We start from the raw sequence: 20950 nt of genomic DNA on the forward strand, positions 1-20950 counted from the left end.
CAACATCTACTGTTAACTGTAACCTTAGCTTTTCTCAAAGCTTCAAAATTAGTGTCTCACATCTTCTACTGGGGTACTTTCCCCTCCTTGTGCTGCCTCCCCAGCCACGGTCCCCCAGGGACACCAGCCCGGAGCCTGCTCTAAGCGGCCTCCGTTTTGAATTCAGTCGCGGGCTGCCAGGAGAACTGCACCGAGCGCGGCCACGGGACAGCGCGGCCACGGGACAGCGGGGCCACGGGACAGCGCGGCCTCGCAGGGCGGGCTGGGGGCCACGGTTCTGTGCGGGGCGGCGAGACGGGAGCTCGGTGTGACTCGGGCCCAGCCCCGGCCGAGGCCCCTCCGCCGGCAGGGCCGCGCCCCGGGGCGGTGCTGGGGCGGTGCGGGCCCAATGGCGGCCGGGGACGCTGCTTGAGGGGCGTGGCCAGCCCGTGGCCAGCCCGTGGCCAGCCCGTGGCCAGCCCGTGGCCAGCCCGTGGCCAGCCCGTGGCCAGCCCGTGGCCAGCCCGTGGCCAGCCCGTGGCCAGCCCGTGGCCAGCCCGTGGCCAGCCCGTGGCCAGCCCGTGGCGGCAGGGCCGCGCCGGGGGCACCCATTAAACGCCGCGGGGGCGGCTGTGGCGGGAGGCGGCGATGGCGCTGACGCTGACGGCGGGGAGGCGGCGGCAGGACCTGGACAACGTGAGCGCGGCGGGCGGGAGCGGGGCTGTGGCCGCGGGGACCCCGCCCGGGTGAGCGTCCGAGCCGCCGTTGAGGGTGGGCGCCGCCGGGCGAGCGCCTCGTGTTCCGTGCCGTCTCTTCCTTCCTCCTCTTCCTGGCTGTTTTCCGTCCTGGGCGCCCGAGGCTTTATCTGCTTCTTCCGGGAGCGCCGCCGGCCGAGGCGCCTCCCCAGCGGCCCTCTCCGAAGCGAGGAGGCCGCCAGGCCCCTCGCTCCCCGCGCTGCCCCTCCTCAGCCGGACTTGAAATATCCCCAAGGCATGTGGACCTGGGCTTGTTTTTAATCGAGATTATTAGCCTGTAATCGGGGCTGCTCGTGTGGCTCCTTCAGGTTTTCTGGGTTATTTTTCCACAGGCGGGTCCTGTCTGTGCCATCTCTGGATTATGTGCTGTTCGCTGGCATGAGAACGGCGTTTTTGTCTTTGTTTGAATGTTTCTCCCCGCCCCAGCTGGAAGCCTGCGTGGGCAAGGCTTGCTGGCTGTGGCTTGTTCCTGCCTGCCCTCCCCCTTCTGGCGATGAGCTGCTGTGGAAGCAGTCACATGCTGGAAGTGGATCAGGGAGCCAAGAGCTTTAACCTGTGCTCAGCAACAGTGCCAAGCAAGTCTGGATTTAAGGCATTTTGGCTTTTGACAGCTGTGGTTTTGGCTCACCTTAATGAAATGAAGCCAATGTTTGCTCCAGTTAGGAAGGACACTTACTGGATTTTCTTTTTGTCAGATTGACTGCATGGGATCATCATATCCCATACTTCTCCTCCTCTCCATGTTGTCTCTAATAAAATCTATTTGAAGAGATTATGTCATCTAGTGCTTCCTAATACTAGCTGTATTTTAGGATGCAAAGATGGACTGTAGCCAGTCTTGTGAGAAAGTAGCATGATAAAACCTCTGATAAAGCTTTATCTGTGAAGGAGTGCCCTGATCCCTCATGGTATTGCAGAAAGGGTGAATCGTTTGTTCCCATGAGACAGAGGATATTGTCCTAAGGAGAATTGCTGTATTTGTGGGAGATGAGCTGTTAACCCCGCTATTGATTCTGTGATCACAGAATGGTTTGAAGGTTCTTTAAAGATCTGTTTCCAACCCCCCCTGCCATGGGCAGGAACACTTTCCACTAGACCAGCTAGCTCAAAACCCCAGCCAACTTGGCCTTGAACACTTCCAGGAATGGGGCATCTGTAGCTTCACTGGGCAACCTATTCGAGTGTCTCTCCACCTGCATAGTAATGTATTTTTTACTGATGTGTAATCTAAAGAATAAGGCAAGATGCCTTAGCTGCTGGAGTGTTGGTCCTTGCTTTCAGAGCTTAAAATTACACCTGGCCTGTGAAAACAGGCAAAGGAGGGAGAGAGGGCATCTTTGCTATCAAGCTTCTGAATTTTGTATCAGTGCCATAAGACGAGTGCCATTTGTAAACATTTAGGTGTGCAGTAAAAGGTCATCTTACCAGGCAGGTATTTCAGTAAGGGTCATTTACAGTCGAAGACTGTGTTAGTGTAGGAAAACATATAACCACATGAAGGCGATCATATGCAGTTCTTTATTTGAGCGCGCGGGACACAAGGGGCATGGAATGCCCAAATCTTGTGCCCAAGAATGCAGAGTTGATTTGTGATTTTTATAGTTTTAAGTTATACATATGTTAACTAACCTCCACCCCTAGATACTGATTCTCCTATTTCTTAGTTACTGTCTTAAATCATACCTATGCTTTACCCTGAGTTATATTTGATTTGGTTAAAACAAAGCTTCTCAATTATCTCCTGGGCTGGAGTCACACTTGATTCAATTAAAACAATAGTATGAAGCTGGTTGCAGAAAGCTGACACGCGTTCCAAGGCCAGGCTGCGTCAAGTTAAAGTTGTACGTCTTCTACCTTCCCCCCACCACCCACAGTTAGCTTAAACAGAAATTATTATTTTTTAACTCTCCACTATCAACTGGGCTAATTAAAAGATATCAAATATCTGAGGGTGTTTATCCTTCCTGGAGCTTCAGTCCGATCCCAGCTGCCGTAGGTGTTCCTGGATAGAGGGTACCACTAAGTACCTCCTGTCCAAGTACCTCAGGCGAAGCTCCCAGGCACAGAAAATTCGTAGCAGCTCAGCTATCAGTGATTTCAGCTCTTTGCCGTATCTGCTCTTAGTGATTTGCAGCTCATAAGCTTGCTAAGTGCCTCGGCAGACACAGGGAGAGAGAGAAGTGATGTATGAAGTTCCACAGATGAGTCTTTATTGGCATCCTCTGCGAAGGATTTCAGGGACAGCTCTTCTACTGAACTGGGCAAAAGTGGGGTTTTTATAGGGTACCAAGGTTTTGAGAAATGGTCCAATGGTATGAGTCGGGGTAGAAAGTGACCTATTGTCTTACATAGAGATAAGAGAGGGTTTGAGAGCAGGAGAGGGGTTATTTGGTCCAGTCACCATGACTAGGCATTTCTTTGCCTTTAGGCAACTGACCACCAGAGAGGCTTCTCAGGCCTCATGGCTGCAACAAGGGTGGTCTGTTCACACTCTTCTGTGGTAGGGCAAGTGTAGAGTTCACGGTTCTAAAATAAAACTGGTTGTTGACTGAAATAACCCTTGATGACTATTTCCTTCACTGTAGGCAGTTGTCTGCAGGTGAAATAACACTGGGGAGACAATCTACATTGTCCTCATTGATGTGAAGTATAAACCTAGACCCAACCCCTCTCTTCCTGTGCTGGTGTCTGGAATGGCATGCCTTATTTGTCTTGAGGCTTATGCTGCTTTCTCTCATGGCAAAGAGAAGTCCTCAGTTTATAAAACAGTAAATGGCCTGGTGAACCCTGGCATGTCTGAATAGTCGGAAGTCTGGAGTGGGATGGGGTCTGCCCTTGTCTTGTTGTTCTGGGCTGTGGTTGGTATCACGAAGGAGAAGAGCAGTCAAACCTTGAGTGGAAATCTTGAGTTGCTTTATCTTCTGAGGCAAGGGATGTAACAGAATGCTAAGAGAGAAAATGTAGCAGTTTTGGTCATCATAGTGCCTGTGTATGTTCTACTTAATCTGTATTAAATGACCTTGTCCTGGCCTGAAAGGAGCAGGGATGCACAGCTGTGGGGCAAGTTCCTTGTCAAAGGTTTTTCCCTTCACCCATACTTAGTTTTATCTTCTACTTAGTGAGAGACACTACATTTGAGCTGAATGTGAAGTCCAAGACCTAATACTTGGCTCCAACATGATTAGGGCATGCTGCCTTCTCTCTAGTGTTGGCAGAGATTGTCTTGCTCAGCACTTGGTAGCATCTTCTTCGCTCTGTGAACTGCTGTTTCTTTCCTGCCTGAGTTCAGCTCTAGTTACTGCTACAGCTGTTTTGACATGTCAGCAGTATCAGAGGCTGAATACCCAAAATTGTTAGTTACACTGCAGCTTTGTTGTTGCTTCCAACTGTAATTGGACAAAAATAAGAGCAACAAAGAGTTTTGCAGTACCTGTAAAAAGCATGTGAGAGAGACTTTGTCACTTTTTCCCATAAAAATACTGATGCTTCTGACATCTCTCAGGGTTGAAGCTCAGATACTTGTAATACGTTTTAAAGACTGAAGTTCCTGAAGGCTCAGTGTGGTACTACGAAGTAGATTAGTGTTGTATTCATCAGAGACTGAGTTATCTCATAAAGATATGATGAGAGTTTACCTAGAGTTTAAGAACTTTCTCAAGATACTAACCCAGTGGGGTTTTTCCCCCCTCAAGGCTTGATTTGCTAACAGAAAATTCCTAAACCTTTGTACTTTACTTTTAGAGCTTACCTGTTGCTGTTGTTTGCCCTCTCCTGTTCCAGAGTTCCTTGGAAATAACACAGAGTTTGGAAGATGATCCTCTACTGGATGCACCACTCATTTCATCTCATACATTGCATTCCCAGCTGAGGCCAAGATTTCATGCTATCCCAGCAGTTCTCCTTGCCAATTTCCTGTTGCTAATACATGTAAGTTTAAGAACCATGATTTCCCTAAGAAAATTTGCTAGCTCTCTTCTGAATCCTTCAGAATCTACTGTTCATGTGACAGAGTTCTGATGATATGAATTGCATATTCTGGCTGTCCTTTCAAACCAATGAGGTCCCCTTTGCCAATAAATCCTGATGGTGTATACGCTATCAAATACTTGCTGCCTTCTCATTCTGGTTGTTGGCGCTGTGACGCATCTTGTTAGGAGGAAGAGTATTTTAAATAGTAGTTCTTCTGTGCTGTTGGAAATGTGCTTTTAAAATAATATTATTGCCATGGAAGTGCTATACTAGTTACAGAGGCCTGAGGTAATTTTGGTGCTGTGCATTCTGAGAGCAAGCCTAATTTCAGAGAGAAGGTAACTAAACAAGTAAAACTGGACATGCTTAGGGGGTGTTGCATGGTAGTGGATGGAGAGAGAAATTAATCCAAATGTTACTTCCTGCTCTCACTTCTGGAGGTTAAGAACAAGAAGGACAAATACTGAACAATATCTAGGCATTTATGGGAACTGGTAGACAGAAGCAGAGAGTCCTGCCTAGTAATGAGTTTTTCCTTGATAAGCTGAAGAAGCTTCTTGTTGCTTTTATGTGGCAACCAGATATGAAGAAGGAGGGCTGAAGAGCTCTAAGATCTGACTGAAATGACACTTTCATGTTGTTTAGGGACATGGGTTAGTTGTGGACATGATAGTGTTAAGTGAAGGATGGACTTAGTGATCTTAAGGATCTTTTCCAACCTAGATTCTATGATTCTGTAGTACCAGTGACATGAGCTGTTTTAGAGCTTCATTTGATCTCAAACAAAAAATGCAGTGCCCAGTGCTCTTGAACACATGCTCTTTGCCAGGGCTTTAAAAGCACATACCAACCTCTAAGGTCTTTCTTTGGGCAGCTGCATAAAGTTGTTCAATGTGCTTTAGCCTTCTAACTTCAGGAGTAGGTGTTTTGTGGGCCTTGTAGTAGTATCAAGAAATGCCCTTCTGGCTGTCAAGTAGACTTAAGAGCTCTGCTGTTCTGCTGAGTAGGCTCCCAAATTTCCCAATGGAAACCGTGTATCCAGCCTTATTTCCTTCCCCTACCAGAAGAACTCTGTGCCATTCCCTTACAGAAGGCACTTGAAGTCTGCTATTGCTAATAGAGCAGTGACTATTTTTCTGCCAAGCCTTGGGACTTTGCTATCTACTATCATAACTGATGCAGCCAAATGTCAGTCACCCAGATCCTAGAAAACTGCTGCCTATTCTCCTCCCACCATTTCTTCTCTCCTGCAAATGGAGAGAAGTGTGGGTAGGTGAAATGGGAAAACTTTTGTGGCATCTGCCAGCACACGTTTTCATGGGTTGTCTCGTTGCTATTGCTGAACCTGCTTCTAGTGACCAGTTGGTCCTTGGAGCAAAATGGAGAAGTATCCTTTTCTGTTGGCAAAGCAGCATTATAATTGCTACCTTGAGTGGCACTGTCTCTCTCACTGAAAAGATAGTGTGGAAAACAAGCTCATTGGATTTCCTTCCCTTGTGCTTCTGCAAATGTGCATTAATCTTGTGGAATGTGGAGAGAGGCCAGGTTAGCTTCTGATGCACAGCCTGCCAAAGGGGTAAATGTCCTGGAGAAGTTAAGCCATCATAGTATTATGCAGTAGAGCTGTAATGCATCTCTAAAGCCATTTGTAGCTTGGAGTATTTCTTCTCCACTTCCATGTGCCAAGAAATGGAGTTAGGTAGCAAAACAGCTGCTGTGGTGCAGCTGCCAAGTTACATGCAATTCTGGAAAGTGGGTATGCTGGACTGTGGTGGGACTGGGTTTTTGAGTGCCTTTCCTTTTGCCAAGCCTTGCTTTTCTGAAGGCTTCCCATCAGGAGGCTGGAGAGCAATGTGAAGTGTACAGGCTAGAAATAATTTCTTTATATTAATCCTGTCTTTCCTTAATCCTCTCAGTGTGTGCATATACACAAAATGGAACTTAAATACTACTCTTTATAAGAATGACTTTTTGTATATAAAAATATGTGGGGGGTGAAACAGCTATTATGCAACCGCCCAACAATGCAAGAAAAACATATTTAATAAATACCACTCTAAATGCCAGCTTCCTGTTTCCTCTTGTATACACTGCTGTAGTAGTTTAGTAGAAATGCAATGCTAGGTCATTCCTGCTTGCGTCAGTTTAATATAGCCATTTTCTGTACTGAAATGCGTTCCTAACACCTGGAAGGAGTAGAATTAATTGTATCACTATTGTAAAATGGCAAACCAAACAGTAAACAGATCAAATAAATAGTTGAATTATTCTTAGCTTTGTAAGAAAGAGGTGGTAAAATAATAGATTAAAAAAAATTATAAACTTTCCTCTGATATCACTACTTAATCTAGCAACTTAACCTATCTCAAGACAATATGGTATTTAATTTGTATTTGAAGTTATGGTTTTATGGGTAATGTGGGGTACACTCCTATTTTGGTTTGGGTTTCTTTCCCTCCACCTTCTATCCTATCTGTCCTCTCTAATGTCTTTTTTAGGTATTGACAATTGTTTGAAAATTATTCCCCTTTCTTGCTCTCTCCCCAATTACCTAACTCTGGTCACAACCAGAGCAAGCTAAGGGCAGTTTGTCTCAAGATTTATTAAGTGGGTCTGAAAAGTTAATTTCTGTAAAGAAATTAATTCTGTGTTGCTTGAGAAAGTACAAAAATAGGGAATATAAATTCAAGAGGGTGGAAAGGGGATGGTGGGATCTTAAATACTTAAATACTCATAGAACTAAGTATGGAAACAAAGGCAGCAAATGAAAATTGGGTACTTTCTTCTGTCTTCAGTTGTGATGTGGTGTTTCTGTCAGTTATGACGTGCAGAACACCTGACACCTTTTTTTTAAGCTAAGTGTATTAGAACTCATTTGTAGACTTAAAACTAATTGATTTTTTAATGTTTTGTGTATTAGTAGCTCTCCATTTATTTCTGTTTTGATGGGAGTTGTATTTCTTTACAGTTCTGTTTTAAAAATATTCCTGTTCTGTAGAATGAACTAGCATGAGGAACTATAATATTGTTCTTGTTCACTGAACACAGTAGAGAAAATATTTTCTGTGACAAAACTCTGTAAATATTATGAAAGCCCTGTGTGTATACATATACCACAGGTAATATGCAATATACCACAGGTAATATGCAATATACCACAGGTAATTGCTTTCTAATTGGCCAAAAGATTGCTGATGCTCACTGCGGATGCTGAAAATTTGGAGGGGAGTCTAGAAGACAGGAAGTTATGGCATAATGGCAGTAGTCTGAAAGGATAAGTAAATATACAATCTGACTATATATGCAATCTGACTGACAATCTGTCTGTTTTTTCTGACAAAATTAATAAGGTAACATGGAAATTCTGATGGTAAATATACTAAAGAATGATTACCAATTGGCAAAGATGCCTACCTAGTGTTAATAATTCCCTTTAAGTTACTATGATGATTCACTTTTCTAATGTCAACCTGGAGATGGTCTTTAGTGGCTGTAGGAAAGCATTGATTTTCACTTAGGAAATGTCAATTTAAGGAAACATAGACTGTACCATTAAGATAAGAGCCTGTTCCACAGAGCAGCATTAAGTGTAATTGAATGAGTTTTAAAAGATGTGATTTCTCTTTTATAGGAGCATAAATCAAGTTTTCCTTAAAGTAAAAAGGCATAGTAAGGAGGGTCCAGAAATGAAATAAATTCACTATGAAGACTCGAGGAATGGTGAAATTGATTTAGTAGAAATTCTGGGAAGGGTCACAATTACCAGTTCTATTCTGCTGGAGACTGGTTACCTTCCTGGAAGTCTGTCTTACTACTTAGCAATTTCAGTCATCTCTGTGTTCCCAGAGTGACATGTAGTGGTTGTAGCAAGTATCTAATATTTTAAATGTTACCTCAACTCTAATAAAATCAATTCAGAAAGTAATGCATAATGAATTAACTACATAATCCTGGTTTTGTGTTTCAGGTTCTTTTTCATATATATAGATAAATGTTGACTAATGATTTTTCTCTCTTCCTTTCTCTTCCAGGTTGCTTTTGTTGTTCTAGTATTTTTAGCAGCTATGTTTTGTTCTTACCCCAATCCAAACCAAGATAAGTGCCCTGGAAACTACACTCACCCACTTAAAGTGCAGACTGTCATAATAATTGCAAAAGTAGTTCTGTGGGTTCTGCATGTCCTTTTTGAACGATATGTCCAGCACCACCACAGCAGAGTTAGAAGAAGAGGTTACTTCTCCATATACCGATCAACAAGGCATCTGAAAAGGCTTCCACTGCTGATACATGCCACAGGTGAAGTCAACTTGGGTTTTTTCCATCTAAAGCTTTAAACTGTGACACAGTAAAAGACTGAGCACTTTATATATAATTGTGTATTATAAATTATGAACTTTTACAAACCTGCCTGTGAGCACTTAAAAATTATACTTTAGTCAGATGAACCTCTGTACTGATCTTTCTGGTCTGCCAGATGCAGGTTGTAAGGAACTGTTTGTAGTGCAAAAATGCTCACAACTGTGAGGCTGAGTAAAACATTCAGTTGTTAGCATTTTTTCAGCCATGAAATATTCAGTCAGCAAGGTCTGTGTTTGACTGCTAGTGATCTTGATTTGCATATTCATTTGTCTGGTTGGATATGTAGTAACACTGCTAGTCCTTCCAGGAAATATGCTGCTCTTCTCCTTTCAAGCTCAGCAATCCACATAGAAACAGATGAATTGCTTGTTGCCCAACAGCTGTCTGAATTCAGTGAAATAACCAATTTTCTGACCTTTGCTGAGGATCTATAACTTTCAACTCTGTATCTGACTGCATTTTTCTACTTTCTGTGGGCAAAAGTTGGTTAATAGGAGTGATTTAACTGTATTTTAAGTTACATCTCTGGCAAGTTTAGCTGTAAAGGGTTGGTGCAATTAACTGGTGAAGCTTTTCTACAAACCACTTTCAAATCTGAAATCCATCTAATTTAAGGGGATTTTCCCCACAAATAGCAGTGGAAAAGGGCAGAGCTATGGCTTTTGCAGTACTTTTGCCTCTTATAATCCCTCCTCCCTCCTGGAGCAGATCTTTTTTTCACCAGAATTAATAAGTGAAATGGTCCCGTTCTATATAAAAACCTAGCTTTCTTTCCACACAGTCCCTAAAAGAGCTAGTCAGCTTGATAAATGCGCAACACTTCAGGCTCTGGCCACTTAATAGAGCTCTGAAGATGTAGTAGTGTTTGGAGTGCAGTGACAAAAGCTGGCTACAGGAGGCTTAATGATGCAAAGGATTGTTTCTGTCTGTTGCAGTATAATCAGCAATACTGAGCCGTGCTTTCAGTCTTAGATAGAGTCCACTTCTCCCCTACTAGACAAAGTCTGGGCATTTGTGAATGTTCAGATGCAGTCAGGTGTGTGCTGTAGAATTTTAATCATCTGTTGTTCAGAAGGTAGTCTTCCATTACTGCAAGCTTCCTGCCATGCTAATGACTCCTGATAATATTTCCTTCACTAGACTGACACAGTAGGAAAGAGAGCTGCACAGGTCCTAGCTACATTAGTGGTCTTGATAAACTTAGTTCTTTATCCAGACACTACTTATAACACTTTTATGTCAAGGAAGAGAACTCTTCACGCTCGGTATCAGAAAAGATTTTTAGGCCAGTAACTCAGTATTTTTTCTCCTTGGCTAATTGTACTCATTTCAATTAAACTTTCAGTAATGTTCAAGTGTTAAGATAATAGTTGGGCAAGTGGAAGCCTATGCAAGTAAGCTTTGAAAGGAAGGTGTTTAGTTTGTTGTGGTTGTTTTTTGGTTTTGGTTTTTTTTTTTTTTCTCTGTTAGCCTCATTTAAATATATTTTAAATCTGCTGGAAGGTAAATACTCCTTCATTTTCAGCTGACTCATGTGATCACTTAGGAATTGAAAAAATGGGTAGCATCAACAAAGCCAGAACCTGTTTAAGCCCATGTACATATTTTAGGTATTTCTAATGTGTTTCTTCCACTCTTGTTTTTTAAGTCAGAAGAATCTATAAGAAAACTCATAATTGTCTACCATTACAGGCATATACTGAAACAAAACCTCATTTTGCTACCAGCAGGTATAAGCTTGCATGTTAAGGAAATGAGCTGAAGGGGCAAGTATGGTATGAAATGGAAAAGCATTACTGAAGTGTTGCAGCCTAATGCAGATATGGGGAATGAGAAAGTATTAATTTATTTTTAGTAGCTAATAAAATTAGTAAATCTGTAAAATATAACATTTGTTTTCTAGGTAATACAGCCCTGCTCTTGATTCTGTCAGTGCAGCATTCCTTTCCTGATCACAGCAAAGTGTACCTGTATCTTATCCTGGGAGTCCTGAGCCTGGAGATGATTAGTTCCCTGACATGCTTAGTGATTTACACAGGTGAGAGAGGCAAGCTTTGCCTTCTTGTGTGACATTCATTATAACTGGTACTCAACTCTTTTGTTTGCCCTCACAGTAGTTCACTTGGCATACCCCAAGGAGTTTAACTACCATTATAAATACAAAACGATTCTGTGCTTGTAGAAGAACTAAGGCAAATCCAAAACAAATTGGGAAAGGTTGTCAGGCTTGATTTGGTTCCAAGGGCTGCTAAATGAAAGCTCCTTGTTATCTCAAAACTGTTAATCCAGTGAAGTGGCAATAAATGTCTATTTGTTTCAAAAAGTGTCCCAGGAACAGGTTTGCCTGTTTATCAGTGTTTCTCAGATGCATGCATCGCAAGCTGTGAAGCAGTAAGAGCTGGCTGGCTTAGTCAGACCTGCCTCTGGGATTTACATGTGGGGTTTGCCTACCTGATTGTGTGATTGTGCCTTATCCAGACTCTTCCTCTTTCCCTGGTACCACCCCAAAGGCTTCAGTTTCTCTTTGACACTAAAATGGAAGATTCCTTCTAATGAATATTTAAGAGATGCATGGGTTTTGGAATCTGTTATCATATCAAACCCAGTAGTGCTTTATAAAACTGTGAGGCTTTGCTATCACTGTTGGTTTGTAAGGTTGTCTGCTTTAGGTTTGGTGTAACTTAAGAAGACTTGATAAAACACTTGCCTTTAAACTTCACAAAACTATCTAAAATGTTGATAAATAAATGCTTCAAAGAAAGCTTTGGTGTGTTCATAGTAATGTGATGGCACACAGAGAAGTACTGCCAAGTAGTTTGTTCATCTAGGAGATGAAACCTATTCTTGACTCTCCTACAACAGCATCAAAAATGCACCAAGAAATAAGGTCCCAGCCCTAAACTGTGTCTTTGTCTTACAATGTGCAGAAGCCTGAATGCTGCAGGCTTGTCAGGCTTTCCCCTCAATGGCCCAGCATGGCTCAAGTAGACTGACTGTCCTCTGGAAGAATAAAGGCAGTGATGAGGGAATGCAATCATGGCAGTCCTAGAAAACTATTCCAAGAATGCTGGAGATCATCCCTTCTTTGCATACGCATACTTACTTTCCTGGGAAACTCGGGAAATAAGAGATAAATTGTACAACTTTAATAGAATGTCAGGAATTCCAGAGAAATGCTATTTCTAGCCCTTAGGCCTGCTGGAGCTCAAAGAGCTACATTGTGTGACTCTTACCTTGACCAAAAAGGATAAGTGCAAGAAAGATGACCTGCATAGTAGTAAGGTCTGAACCTGTACTTCTGTAAGAACTCTTAAACTGTTTTTCTGCTTATTTGTCACCAAAAGGGTATTGTTTCCTGACTTGTATTATGCCAATTCCTATGACCTTCAGATTCATTGACCAATATGTACAAGGAAGTTGTGGGGTGCAGTGTTGTGCTTTCTAGCTCAAAGAGGCTTAAAGAAGGGTCTAGTGAATCCTGGAACAAAGGGGAAGAGTTGCATTGCTAGGAAAGAGTCAGGCAATGTGTTCTACCAACAACTACCTTATCTGCTGAGCAGCCTCAAGTCAATGTAAAATTCATTCTCTATAGCTTGGTGTACAAAATTAAGGTTAGTTTTTATGTGACTTTACACCTGCTGCAAGATGAGGAAGACTTCCAGTCACCCTAGGTTGCGTTTTCCAGTGGGTAGTGTAATTTTGTTTTCTTGTTTTCCATCCTAATGCTTGTTGAGGTAAGCTGAGAGACTGCTTGCATGTCTGTGTTATCTGTAGTGGTGGGTTTTAAGGTTTTTCAGCATTTTAATATCAAATTAAGGCTGTACTGAGGCAAAACAAATGTATTTGGCCGATTTTGAAAATACCCTGAGAATCTCTAGTAATAATGATGTCCAGATGAGTTTTTTCTCTCAGACAGAGCAGAGTATGTGACTGGGTGGAAACATGAAGCTTCTTTAATGGGATAGTTTTAAGGGCAGCCCTCTGCTGAGGTTTAGAATTCCCCTCTTCAAGGCAAGCACTTAGCAGATACTGCTAAGATAGTATCAGCTGAGCAACAATGGGGAGACTAAGGTAAATTTACACTAAAACTACTGGCCCACCCTTTTTTGTATTAGCATGTTACTCCTAATTTTGGAGAGAAGGCAGCACCACTTTACATAGTGTTTCTTCACAGTGAAATAATTATTTAACTATTAGAATGAGACATAAATGCTTAACTGTAGAAGGTTCATGTACCTGACATAATTTCTGTTAAATAATTCTGTCTCACAAATCAGGAATACCTAACTGTAATTCTAGATACTTCCTCTTGCTTGTTGGAGCTGTTTATGAATTGTATGACAGATAATGTCCTGTGAAGGACTACTGCCTTCCTTAAAATTATCTCCATGCAGCGGTGTGTGTATATAGCTGTAGGATGCAGAGGCAGAGATTCAGAAATCTACAAGCAATTGCTGTGATTGACCTATAATAGTCTTGACATATATAAATTGTTCAAATGAGGTAAAAGTGCGTGGAATGAAGTATGATACAGACAGCTCTAAATGTCAGCTTACTATTGTAAGTTTTTTACTGCTAGGATAGGGAGTAAAGCTTTGAAAGACTTACTAAATATATGTATTTAATTACTTTCTCACATACTTCTAATATAACTTGAATAAAAGACCAACATTCCCACAAACAACACATGTTGAGAATTCCAGATCCATTGCTTTGTGGTTTTATTTGTAGAGAAACACCATCATAGAAATAACTAACCTTTGAGCCTAACTTGTAGTTAACCTCTGGAGGGTCTTAGCATTGTTTTAGCAGGGTGGCCTGTAATAAACTCCATCACAGTACTGACTTGTAAGGACACTCCTTCTCTGTTGCAGTACTGTGGATTTCTCACAGAGCTGTACTGTAATGTTTTTTGTGGCATTAGATGTATTGTTTCACAAGCAGCCCTAACTGCAGAGTCCTGAATGCATACTCTGGATATTTTGATATTTTCTCTGAATCAGGATCTGACATTTAATGGCTTTAAATATTTTCAGCTTCCTTTTTGAAATAATGCAGAGGGTGCCTACAACTTTTCCCACCCATCCCCATTCTACATCTGTTAAATTTAGCCTGAATCTTTATTCACAGGTGCCCAGGGATGACTTCTGGGTTTGATAGCCAAGACTGCTAGGTTCACAATGGCTTTCTGTAGCAAGTCTGCCCTAGTCTGAGCAGGCAAACAAGCTGATGTTTCACTGCAGCTGGTCTAGTTAAACTAGTACTTATTGAAGAGCTTGAGCTAGAAGTTCGGAACCAGCTACCAGTACAAATTTTAAAAAATTCTTACAATGTTTTTTATGGCATGTTGCTTAGTTTTGCCTGAACTTGGAGACTGGATCTTGAAACCCTGTAAAAGGTAACTTAGGTTTCACCCTCTCTTAGGTGGCAGATTAAACTTAGCAGATGTTAAGCCGTATGTTCAAGCTTCCCCATGCAGGTCTTTTAAGCAGCAGGACTGAGGGGAATAGAAGTGAACCAGCGAATAAATCAATTTGCCAAACTATCACTGACTTATAATCAAAGCAATTACAGATTTTTATAACTTGGACGCTGTTGTTAAAGCTTTTTTTTCCCCCACTTTCCAACTGATTTTTAAGCTTTCTTGCAGTGAAAATAAGCAACTTCAATCATGCCAAGCCAAGACCTGACATAACTGAAGAAGAAAAGATGTATGCCTACCCTAGTCACATTATCTCAGAAGTTGGATTCGGGTAAGAACCCTGTATTCATTTTGTGCTGTGTTCGGCCATGGTATATTGGTAACATGAATGGAATTGCATCATTTCCTGTAGACTTGCATGCAACCTTAAACCTGTCAGCTAAACCAGAGGTGGAAATAACAGCTCTGAAGGAGCTATGCATAAGCCTCCCATTTTAGATGCATAGATGAGATGCAGCAGTCTTGTACTTTCTCCATAGTAAAGGATGATTTACTGTGATACAGAAATCCTCAATATAAGGATGGAGGTGATTTATGGCTGGTTATGTGAGTCTTTAATATAAATAACTGTGCTTAATCTGGTTTTGTTAATTTTATATGGGGTTTGAGAAAAGATAGAGTTGTCTTACACTGTTACTTAAAGTAGGCCTACAGAAGCCTAGCTGCTTCAGCTAGTTTTTTCAGGGAAGGAAATATATTGTGGGCAGTTGATAGACAAAGAAGAAAATTTAGTAGCTCTGTTCTGTGCCAGCAGTTGGACATGAAATTCTAGCAATGGATTTGGAATGCATTTTGAGTTTGGGAAGGAGCTTTTAAGGTGTGGAGGGCACTTAAGGAGTAAGGAAGGTCTCAGTGAGAGTAGAAGTTGTCCAACAGTAACTGAAACTGTCCCAGACACTGAGACATATTTTTCGTTTGTTCTTTGTGTACCTGCCAATTGCTCAAACATTTTCCAGTTGCTGAAATCAGTCTGGTATGATTTAATAAAAACTAGTAATTGAAAGTAACATGGATTTCTGTATAAGAATTGAGATTTTCTAATATACTATGACTTGCTTCTATACGTGCTGCCTTCATGAAAGGTTGACTAATGAAAGATGACTAATACTTTGGGACTTCCCCTGGTATCACAAATGCAGCATGCACATGCTTTTATGGAACTTGGAAGTAGATGTCCAGGATACAGGAAGGATTTAGAGTTGTCTTGAATTTTGATACCATGTCTGACTTCCATTTTGATATAAAAACCGTGGTGACTGCATGGTGGACCTCATTTCTTTCTCATTCATCTTCTCTGAGAAATTCTCAAATGCCCAGGGAATGTGTCTGCAACAATGACCAGCTGAGGAAAAGACTGCTTATTTTTGATTAAAGAGTGCAAACTTCCTGTGAGAACTGATTGCAAAACCATTGTTTTAATTTAGCTCTATACAACTCTGACTCTCTTTCCCTTGGGAGTTAACATCTATTGAAAAGTGAATCCTGTCAGCCCTTCAGTTGACCTTGTTATAAGAATGTTTTTTGAATATCATGACCTCTGCAGCCTAAGCTACTGATCGGGAGCCTTAAGTTGGTAGTGCACGTTACTGGTTAAGGTTGCAAGTTTTCTGTTTACAAAACTTGTGTTCTTTACTTTTCTGTTTAGCTACAGTAGGTTTTTAATTGGACCTAAGCTTTTTTCCACTCAATATCCTTCTCAGCACTTTTTAAGAACTATGAAATGGGCAGTGTTCCTCTACAAAATGCTGTAAGGCTGAGGAACAACTTTCTCAGCACTAAGATGCTCACAAGTGTACTAAGAGGGCAAATTCCCAAGTCAGCTGAGAAGAAATAATATGTAAGGAAAGACTAGACTACACTCAGGCACTGGTACTTTATCTTGCTGTATTTTAAAAATTCCTAATTAAATTTGACAAAATTCTGTACTTTTTTCTTTTCCTCAATTAAGTGAGCTTTATTTAAATGTTGCAATGTTACTATTGGAGTTAAAATGAGAGGTATCTGAAAACTGGATATATTTTAAGGGGGGAGGGTAGTTGTACACAAGGTTGTATATTGGCGATTGATGAGAGACGGGAAGACTGATTCGGTGATCAGAATTCGATTTTACTCAGGTTTCCCAAAAGCTTATATACTATTTCAAACAGGTTAATAATTTTTACTACAATAATCAGGTTAAACATCACACAGAAAACTCATGCATTTTACAACAATTCTTTGCTTGCAGAAGTTGATTGAATCTTCTCTCTTCCCGTAAGCAGGTGTAATCCCATCTCCTGTAATTTTCACAGTTCTGTTTGTTCCTGCCATGGCATCTTGGTTATCAAACTAGCTATGCTAATCAAGTCTGTTTGACTCTCTGTCTTGTGTATTCCCATAGTTGTAGATCTGAAATAACACAACTTTTTGGTACTGATGCTGCCATGGCATGTGACAAATATTGCTGTATATAGTAGCATATAATGTATGCTACTCCAAGTTAATCAAGAGATGTCTGTCTTGAACAGCTTATGATCTTCCACAGCTGAACAATATTATGCCTGCTCAAATCAAGCTTCCTAATGTGTGTGGGAAAGGTTCCATGGTTCTTACTACAATTCCAGCATATTGTCTGTCTTGGTTTCTTAAACAGTAAGATCCTCACTCTGTCTACCAGGGAATATGTAACTCAGTTGTGTATGCATGGCATGAAGTTCAGCCAAACTTTCTCTTCCTACCTTCTCATGCAAAAGAGAGTTAGACATATAGGTGTTGTAGATTGCTCTTCCCTCAAAAATTAGTTGATCCCAGCAAAAGTGAAACTAAAGGAAACAACTGTTTAGGTATGTGTTGATTAGCTCTGACATTTCACATGTTATAAGGCTGTTGTCACTTACTGAAACCCATATTTACTTTTTTTACTTCAAGGGAAAATTCCAGTTTAGAAGAGATAGTTGAGAAGCAAGGAGATGTAATAGAGTATCTTCAGCGACACAATGCACTGCTCAGCAAGAGACTGTTGGTGTTAACATCTCAGCAAATCAAAACTTAACAGCATTTAGAAAACTGCTGCTGGAGCTCTGGAGGGGAACATGAAGTAATATAATATCCAGACTGATTTGTACAGATGTGACTCTTCAATCATCTTTCATGTTTTGAAATAGAAGTTGAGCTAGAAGGATAAGCCCTGCTTACACTATAAACCTATTACAACTGGACACTCTGGCTCTCTTCAAATCATCAGATCTGGAAAAAAGTTCTGCAGCTTCTAGGATTTTTAATTCTTCATAAATTGAAGTTGTACATGAGTTAATGGTTTAACTTTGCCCAGTTGTTGCTATTATTTTGTACTGCTGTGTAACCTTTAAGCTTCAGGCTACCAAAGTATTTTATATTTCTGGAATACAAATTTTTTCTCTAGCAAAATGACTTTCCAAGGGATGTATTGCAGTTTCTACTGCTGAAGCTGAGACGTGCTCTGTCACTGATTGCCTTTGCTTCCAGGGATAGAGGTGGTGTACTTCATTAGTCCAATACAGATACTTGTTTTCTAGATGTCTCCTTTTCTCCTTTGTCAGGTAAGTGGAGAAATTTGGCATCCAATTTAAGATTATAAAAAAGTGGTGAGTGCCCTAAAACTGTAAATTTTACATACAAGTTTGTGGTATAAAACCGTGCCATGATAAGCAATTGGTCAGAATTGTGGCTTTAAAACTCTTAAGAGTTTTATCCTTAAAACTGATTGTCAGGGCTGATGACTATACCATTACTAGGAGTTTGTGTTGATAACAAGACTCCTACTCTGCCAACTGAAGTAACAAAGCAAATATACTTGAGCATAAGCTTTTCCATTGATCTGATAACTAACTTGTGTTCAATGCTTTTAAGGAGGCTGTCAAAAATGCCTGTTGTATACATACTTGTTCTTCACTTTGGCCCTTTAAAAAAGTCAGCATCTCAATTCAAAAGCTGAAATGGTGTATGTGGGGAAGTAGAAAACAGCAGAAGACAGAAAGGTCTTTTAGAAGTTGAAGAAACAAGAATTCTTGGTTTTAATTTATGGTGAATTAAGGCTTGTGAAAGAAACATTTTGTTCTGGGTACTATTTTGTCTACCAATGTAGACAAAGAATTATTTTAGAAGCCAATACCTCTGTGGGGATAGGGTGATCACTAATCAGAACTGGGAAGAAGACTCTCAAGAGGAGTGGTCTTGTAGTTGAATAATTAATTCATCCTACTTTGGTGTTAGGGTACAACTTCAGAAGTACCTAGACAGTTTAGTGTGCAACAAATATGGGGTGTGTCTCATTCAAAGGAAAACAATAAATATTGGAGGTTTTGCTGCTATCCAACACTAGACTGTTCTCCTTAGCTGTTGTTTCTTGAAAATGCAGCCAGAATTTTATAGTATACATGTAAGGAATAAAGTTATTTATTTTTAGAACTCAGGTTTTGGTGTGATTGTGTATGTCAATTTATATGATTTCTATGCAAAGCAGTAAAATGTGACTGTGAAGTTCATGCACAATAAATGCAACCAAGGAAGAGTGTGAATTCTGTTATTTCCAAGCTCATGTACATCTGGTTCCAACAGGCAATCTGTGCAGATTTTTCTGTTATGCAGAAGTTCTCACAGCAGTGTTGGCACTTAAAACTAGCCAAACAAGGATAGCTGTGCACTTGTTTTGAAGCTTTAAGTTTAGTTTTATTCCCCTTTCTGGGTAATGTTTTTTTCCATCATGCTTCAGCCTTCCTCGGTTGTTGTTTAAAATTTTGGGGGGTCCCTGGGGGGTCCCCCGGGAGACCCCCGGGTCCTAGGGTCATGGGTGTTCCCGTGCTGGCAGGCAAAGAGACTCAGACGCCGGTGGGGTGCTGATGAGGTGAGGGTTTATTCACTGAGGGAGAGGGGAAGGGAAGGGGGGAAGGGGAAGGGGGAGAGGGAAGGGGAGCGTCCAGAGGCCTCCAGGGGAAGAGGGGCAAAGAGGGTGAGACCCCTTGCGTTTGCACTCTTAACACAGAGGTTCAAAGGGGCGCGGTAACATTCTCCAGCCAATCAGGTTACAAATACAGGATACTGCAGGGAGGGTACAGACTTGGGATAAACCATACATTTTCCAGGGGTGAGCCAGAGCAAACCATTTCCATAAAATGCAATTCCACATTCCTCTGCCACGTGTGTTCCTTTCCAGCACTGAGAAGGAGGCTGCATATTGTCGCAGAACAGCTTTCCTTTGTTTTGAGGTCATTACTCAAACCCTCCTCTTCTCCTCTCTGACTGCTCAAGGTAAACCCTGAATTAACCAGTAGTGTTGCTTCCTGTGGAACATGGTAGCTGGAAAGAAAAGCAAGTATGGCTCTCTGTGTGCACACCTGTACATCTTCTGTCCTTTAAATGTTACCGTTCCTAAGTACACAAGTGATAACAAATGATAACAACCACCCACCCCTTGCCCCAGTTTTATATCTTTATCATACTCCCAACTCTGTCTTGTTTTCTTAGTATCTTTAAGCTTTTCCTTTGGGTGGGGTGGAGGCTTTTCACATTTGTATGGGTTCATACCAGAAGCTGGTAATCTTTACTACTCACCCTGAACACCTGAACCTCTGGCCATGGTAGAGCTACAGTGAATTGTCAAGTAGGAGGTGCTGCTGTGTGTGGCAGCCCCAAGGCCCTTGTCTGCAGCAGATGGGCCAAGGCCAGCCTGGTTGGGAGGCAGAAGTACTCCCCAGCCCCAGGCTCCCTGTGCTGCCTGCCCCGGTGTGTGGCGTGGTGTTGCTGGGTTCTGTGGGCCCAGGCTCCTGCCTCCTCCTGGCCACCACCCTGCCCATGGCTGAGCTCAGTGCTCTGCAGAAGGTGACTGCAGGGCTGCTCAGGGGGGCTGTGTGCAATCAGCTGCTTGAAGAGTCATGTGAGAGGGGTGAATGGCTGCTGCTGTGCAAGGGAGATGAAGCTCAGCTGTAACCTTGCTGTGTCTGACATGCCAGAGTGCTAAACTGAACAATGAGTCCTAATGGTTCTGGTTCTGCTGTGTCCTGCTTGTCGGACACCTCTGTTGCTGCAGGTTGGGTGCTGGAGTGGCCAGTGCTGTCCATCCCATGTTGCAGCCTGGGTGTCTGTCCCTGCAGTGTCAGCAGCTGCTCATGGGCTGGACTGTACTGAAGTAAAATCCATGGTGTGCTGTGCATGCAGTAAGCACTGGAGCATTGGGTCCAAATTTCACGGGGTAAGAAAAAGGTACTGCATTGTGAGCACAGGGGTTTGTACGTGCTCTGCTGCAGAGTAGTGCTTTGCTAACCATCAACGCAGCCCTGATCTGGTAAGATGTGGCAAACCCACAAACCTGTTATCCTGAGCATCTGATGTGATACTCTATGTAACTACAGGTGCTGAAATGAATCGGTATTTGCAGGTCTTGGTAAGATCT

General features: G+C 41.9%; 1 protein-coding gene across 1 annotated transcript; it reads left to right on the forward strand.

The window, feature by feature from the left end:
* The first annotated feature begins 495 nt into the window (after positions 1-495).
* On the forward strand, positions 496-19070 carry TMEM192 (transmembrane protein 192). Its single transcript, XM_063424261.1, has 6 exons — positions 496-675; positions 4515-4661; positions 8735-8999; positions 10966-11100; positions 14713-14815; positions 17452-19070. The coding sequence occupies exons 1-6, from the start codon at positions 628-630 to the stop codon at positions 17573-17575; spliced, it is 822 nt and encodes a 273-aa protein (XP_063280331.1). The 5' UTR covers positions 496-627; the 3' UTR covers positions 17576-19070.
* Positions 19071-20950: the final 1880 nt, after the last annotated feature.

Source organism: Prinia subflava, assembly GCF_021018805.1.
Source record: "Prinia subflava isolate CZ2003 ecotype Zambia chromosome W unlocalized genomic scaffold, Cam_Psub_1.2 scaffold_2cwr_NEW, whole genome shotgun sequence".
Taxonomy (NCBI): domain Eukaryota; kingdom Metazoa; phylum Chordata; class Aves; order Passeriformes; family Cisticolidae; genus Prinia; species Prinia subflava.